Source organism: Sebastes umbrosus, chromosome 19 (assembly GCF_015220745.1).
Source record: "Sebastes umbrosus isolate fSebUmb1 chromosome 19, fSebUmb1.pri, whole genome shotgun sequence".
Classification (NCBI taxonomy): Eukaryota; Metazoa; Chordata; class Actinopteri; order Perciformes; family Sebastidae; genus Sebastes; species Sebastes umbrosus.
In genome coordinates this window covers 13,761,585-13,767,953 of record NC_051287.1, presented here as the reverse complement: position 1 = coordinate 13,767,953, position 6,369 = coordinate 13,761,585, and the positions used below count along the sequence as shown (strand labels likewise).

Genomic DNA, 6,369 nt, shown 5'->3' with positions numbered 1-6,369 from the left:
ATCATGCAAAATGGCCCATTTCAAAATAATATATATTGTATTATTGAATTATAATTAGCATGTATACATTACTTTAAGCTTGTAAAAGTCTTCTGTTGCTCCTAAAGTCGAGTTATCATGGTAAGGATGGCCTCTGAGCGGGGCGAATGGCGTTACCACGGTTTTGCACTCGGCAGCTCACGTTACCTCAGTCTTGGAAAGGGAGGAGTGAGCGGCAATCTGCAACCACACCACCAGATACCGCCAAATCCTACACACTGTCCATTTTACTGATTTTAAGGGGTTTCTGCATTAATTATGAATAAATTAATGAAATTGAAAGGTTATTTAAGACAGAGATGTTCATATAAATTTATGATTCATGATGTCCTCTTTATATGCATCGATCCAACTTTTTCTCTCCCGATACAGATTCTGATACCTGAACTCATCATCAATCGATACCGAGGAATCAGATACCAGTGCTCTCCCTTTCCCCCAAATGTAAAATCTGTGCCTCACTGTGTGCAGCTCACTGACAACCACCACTAGAGCATCACTAGAGTGTTTCCTGCACACTGAACAAAGAGAAGGAATAGAAAGTGTCTCACATATTGTAGATGCACTTTATTTGCACATTATTAAAAACATTTTTTATATTTTAGGACAGATTTAGCACATTCAAAATAGTGTCATCTTTCTTTATAGCACAATAGAAATGTCTCTACTGCCTCTTGTTATAAAGAGCAGCAGCAGCAAAGTAGAAAATCCCAGATGCATGTGACTGATGTGGCTGAAGTAGTCCATTTCAGTTCTTTCCTCGCCTTTTTAATAATGCAGATCCAACTTGAACTCCGATTATTTCATATTTCATGAAGGAGCACTTAACATAAATGCATATAAATAACACTAATAATATATATTTAAAAAAAACAACTTTTTTAATACTTTTTTCCCCCTTTTTTTCAAGGCTGTTTTCATATATGCAATCCACTGTTTGTTATTACAACAGTCTATAAACCAACTTTTAAGTAGATGAGCTTTACAGACAAACCCATCAAGTACACTAGAGAAAACAACCTCAACATTCAAAACCAAAGCAAAACCAAGAAAAGAAATAACAATATTAATAATAACAAAAAGAAAAAGTAGAGTTAAAAAAAACAACAACAACAAAACAAACAAAAAAAAAACACACATAACAAAAAAAAAACTGTTTGTTGTTGTTGCTGTCTGTATGTCCCTTTACAAGTATGTGTATGTATTGCTTTAACCTAAAAGAAAAAAAAGAAAAAAAAAAGAAATAACAATATTAATAATAACAAAAAGAAAAAGTGGAGTTAAAAAAAACAACAACAACAAAACAAACAAACAAAAACAAAAACACTTAACACAAAAAATAAAACCTGTCTGTGGAGCACTTGACTAGGCGCTATTTTATGGCAGATCAAAAATTCAAAGAGAAGGAATAGAAATTGTCTCGGATATTGTAGATGCACTTTACTTGCACATTATTAAAAACATTTTTTGATATTTTAAGACAGATTTAGCACATTCAAAATAGCTTCGTCTTTCTTTTATAGTACAATAGAAATGTCAGCGCCTCTTATTATAAAGATCAGCAAAGTAGAAAATCCCAGATGTATGTGAAGTGGTAGTCAATTTCAGTTCTTTCCTCGCCTTTTTAATAATGCAGATCAAACTTGAACTTAGATTATTTCATCTTTCATGAAGGAGCACTGAACATAAATGCATATAAATAACACTAATAATAGATTTTTTTTTTTAAAAAACAAATCTTTTTTTTTATACTTCATTTTTCCCCCTTTTTTCAAGGCATGGGACACCGACCCAGTAGATTTATATGTGTAACGGTACGTGTCCACAGCCTCCGTCCTTTCCACGCTCCCCATTAATTGTCTATGTAAGCAGCCGCGCAATGCATTCTGGTAGCGTGGCGTTGCGATTCGAGAAACGGAGTGTCACGACGCCCGCTCCTCATTTGCATAGAGTTGAAGGCTCGTCTCCTTTATGTAAATCATTGGCGTCCGACACAACTCACCGCCTCTCGAAACTCCCGAGAATCTTTATAAAAAAAAATTTGTAGATCCAAAATAAAGAGAGATTCAGCAACTGCATGGCTTATTTCTCGCCTCAAATGTTTTCAGAAACACATTTCGGTGAGCCTGCATGTTGTTTCTGATTTGAAAGCTGGGAGCAGCAGCCAACGGAGGGAAAGCGTTCGTCCAATCAGGTGGGGGCAGCCTGTGTCTAGTGACAGCCCACCAAGCGTCCAATGCTGGGAAGCGTCGCGTCCCCTCGCGATAAAAAACGCCCTGTCCCTAACGTGCTGTCCCTTAAAAACAAGGCACTCGGCTCCTGATTGGACGAACGCTTTCCCGCCGTTGGCTGCTGCTCCCAGCTTTCAAACCGGAACCAGTATGGAGGCTCGTTTGGAAACTTTCTTCTCTTATTTCACGTGAATAGTTCACCGAAATGTGTTTCTGAAAACATTTGAGGCGAGAAATAATCCACGCAGTTGCTGAATCTGTCTTTAATTTGGATCAACAACATTTATTTTAAAAGATCCTCGGGAGTTTCGAGAGGCGGCGAGCCGCGTCGGACGCCCGTGATTTGCATAAAGTAGACGAGCCCTCAACTTTATGCAAATGAGGAGCGGGCGTCGTGACACCTAGTCTCTCGAATGGCAACGCCACGCTACCAGAATGCATTGCGTGGCTGCTTACATAGGCTGTTTTCGAAACCGCATACTGCATACTACTGAGGAGCGCAGTATGCAGTATGCAGTACATACTGCATACTGCGCATCCTCAGTAGTATGCAGTATGGAACGTAAATCGGTTTATTTTGTAGTACGCGAGGCCGAGTTTCGCGGGCTTCCGGTTTTGGAAAGCTTAAAAAAAACTTAAAAGTTACGGCTTTGCTATGGGTAAAGTTAACGTTAGTAGGACAGATTACGTTCGTTACAGATAGACAGTAGCACTTATGAATTGCTGTCCTTACATTAAATTAGAAAAATAATATGCTATTTTTACATTTATATTATATTAAAAATAATATGCTATTTTTACATTTATATTCCTCCCTGTCCACCGCTGTCACCGGGATGTTGACGTCCGTCATTTCCGCCATTACAAAAATTTCCAAAAAGTGACCGTCGCAGCGCATTGCATTGTGGGATACAGTAGGCGAGGTAGACTGGTCTGATGCATACTGGAGAATTTTTCCAAATCAGTACGTCATCCGGGTATTTTTGGCATACTGGAGATTTTGCTTTTGTTCGCATACTGCATACTACATACTACATTTTGGCCAAATCAGTACGTACTACTAGTATAGTATGCGGTTTCGAAAACAGCCATAGACAATGAATGGGGGGCGTGGAAAGCACGGAGGCTGTGGACACGTACCATCAGAAGTTACAAACAGTCCCTTTAACCTAAAATAAAAAAAAAAAAAGAAATAACAATATTAATAATAACAAAAAGAAAAAGTAGAGTTAAAAAAAACAACACCAAATCAAACAAAAAAAACACACACACAAAAAAAAAAACCAACTATCTCTTCTTTACTTCTTTACGCGCTGTTGTGCTGCAGATCTCTCCGGTCGTTGTACATGACAGCACCCGGAGGATAGAACACCACAGCGGGCTCCTGGAGCGCGCTGCCCGGCAGCAGTTCATGGTGCTCTTTGTCCTCCTCCATCGCCGGCTTCGTGGTGGCTGTGATCGGCCTTATAGTCGGCGAAGTCATCCTCCAGAAGAGTTTCTTCAGCGCTTTCCTGAACTCCCTCCTCATCAGGCAGTACAGGATCGGGTTCAGACAGCTGTTGGAGTGCGCCAGACACACTGACACTGGAAACACGTACACCTGGGTGGTGTAGTACTCATAGCTGAAGTGCACCACGTTGAGTTTGATGAGGATGCCCCAGGCTGTGAGCGCCTGGTTGGGCAGCCAGCAGAGGAAAAACGACAACACCACAATGGTGACAGACTTGGTGACCTTTGCGCGTCGTTTTGCGCTCGACGTGTTGATGTTTTTGGATGTGATTGAGCGCAAAAGGAGCAGATAACAAGCTGATATGATGCCTAAAGGTAGAACAAACCCAAGCAGCACTTTCTGAGAGTGATAGAGTCCAAGCCAGAACTGTGCAGCGGTTCCCATTGTTTCAGGAAATTTCACCAGACACAAGTCCTCGCTGGAGACGGTCGCGGTGGTGGAGAACACCGCGTGCGGCAGAGCGGCGGACACCGCGGCGAACCAGATGAAAACACTCACGCACCGCGCGGCAGAGCAGCAGCAGCGGCAGCGCGGCCGCCGCCTCCTGCCGCCTTTGAGCGCAGAGGCGAGCGAACAGTACCGCGCCACGCTCATAGCGGTGAGGAAAAACACGCTGGCGTACATGTTCATAGCCGTGACATAGGAGACTATCTTACACATGGCTTTGCCGAAAAGCCACGTGAAGTCCAGCGCGTTTTCCACCGCCCAGAAGGGCAGAGTCAAGACGAACTGGAAGTCAGTCACAGCCAGACAAGTTACAAAAAGGTTGATGGAGGATTTTTTCCACACCTGTTTAGACTTCATCAGGTAAAGCACCAGGACATTCCCAACCAGACCCAGCACGCAAACCAGCGCGTAAATGACAGAGATGATAATCCTCACAACAGCTGCACCATCTCCTACAACATCTGTCTTGTTGCTGAAGTCTGACAGGAGGTTGGTGGTGTTGAAAATACAGCTGAGGTTGATATAGACTATCCCTGCTGAGCCCTCGTAGTTAGAGTCTCCAGACATTTTAACTTTAATCCAAGAGGATGCTTCTTAAAGCCATGCATCCAAATCCTTGCAGGTTCTTGCGCAAAGCCTCCACTTCAATAAAACATGCGTTGCAAAGCGGTGCAGGTTTTCTGTGAATCGAAATAAACACAGAATAAAAGTCTGTGCGTCCCTGGAAGGTGACAGAGCTTTTCATCAGTGTTGCTCCAAGGTTTCTCTCTGTGCGCCTCTCAGCTCTCCATCCTTGGAAAAAGCGCAGTTAGTTTAATTTGTTGACATTCGTTGACCTTCAATAGCTCCGTATCAAAGACTTCATTTCTCCCAGTATTGGTATATGTTGAATAGCTAATTTAGGCAGACGTTTTACAGTTAAGTTCAACTCAAAATCACCAAAAGATGAAGATGCAGTTGAGAGCGCAAAGAAATGAATGAATGTCTGTCTCAACGCGCTTCTCACAGTCGGAGTTAGGGACCGTCGTAAAAGTGCAGTATAGGAACGATTTCAATCTTCAATACGTTTTTTTTTGTTTTTCAACATAGAAATGTCAAACCACTGCCATGGTAGAGAGTGAAAGCCCTTTAACATTTCATACCTGCAGTTTGTAAAAAAAATAAAAATAAAAAAGTCAGCAAATAATGGTTCTTGAAGCCATGCCTATATAGATCCAAATCCTTGGGTTGCAGGTTATTGCGCAAAGCCTCCACTTCAACTAAACATGCGTTGCAAAGCGGTGCAGGTTTTCTGTGAATCGAAATAAACACAGAATAAACGTCTGTGTGTCCCTGGAAGGTGACAAAGCTTTGCATCAGTGTTGCTCTGAGGTTTCTCTCTGTGCGTCTCTCAGCTCTCCGTCCTTGAAAAAGCAAAGTTAGATGCAGTTGAGAGGACAAAGAAATGAATGAATGTCTGTCTCAAAGCGCTTCTCACAGTCGGAGTTAGGGACCGTCGTAAAAGTGCAGTATAGGAACGATTTCAATCTTCAATACGTTTTTTTTTGTTTTTCAACATAGAAATGTCAAACCACTGCCATGGTAGAGAGTGAAAGCCCTTTAACATTTCATACCTGCAGTTTGTAAAAAAAAATAAAAATAAAAAAGTCAGCAAATAATGGTTCTTGAAGCCATGCCTATATAGATCCAAATCCTTGGGTTGCAGGTTCTTGCGCAAAGCCTCCACTTCAACTAAACATGCGCTGCAAAGCGGTGCAGGTTTTCTGTGAATCGAAATAAACACAGAATAAACGTCTGTGTGTCCCTGGAAGGTGACAAAGCTTTGCATCAGTGTTGCTCTGAGGTTTCTCTCTGTGCGTCTCTCAGCTCTCCGTCCTTGAAAAAGCAAAGTTAGATGCAGTTGAGAGGACAAAGAAATGAATGAATGTCTGTCTCAAAGCGCTTCTCACAGTCGGAGTTAGGGACCGTCGTAAAAGTGCAGTATAGGACTGATTTTAATCTTCAATACGTTTTTTTTTGTTTTTCAACATAGAAATGTCAAACCACTGCCATGGTAGAGAGTGAAAGCCCTTTAACATTTCATACCTGAGTTTGTAAAAAATAAAAAAGTCAGCAAATAATGGTTATCTATGACCTATTTCT

General features: G+C 41.5%; 1 protein-coding gene across 1 annotated transcript; it reads right to left on the bottom strand.

Moving 5' to 3' along the window:
• Positions 1–3,563: 3,563 nt before the first annotated feature.
• rxfp3 (relaxin family peptide receptor 3) lies at positions 3,564–4,937 on the bottom strand. The gene has a single exon (XM_037753077.1). The coding sequence runs from the start codon at positions 4,792–4,794 to the stop codon at positions 3,577–3,579; it is 1,218 nt and encodes a 405-aa protein (XP_037609005.1). The 5' UTR covers positions 4,795–4,937; the 3' UTR covers positions 3,564–3,576.
• Between the last annotated feature and the right edge of the window lie 1,432 nt (positions 4,938–6,369).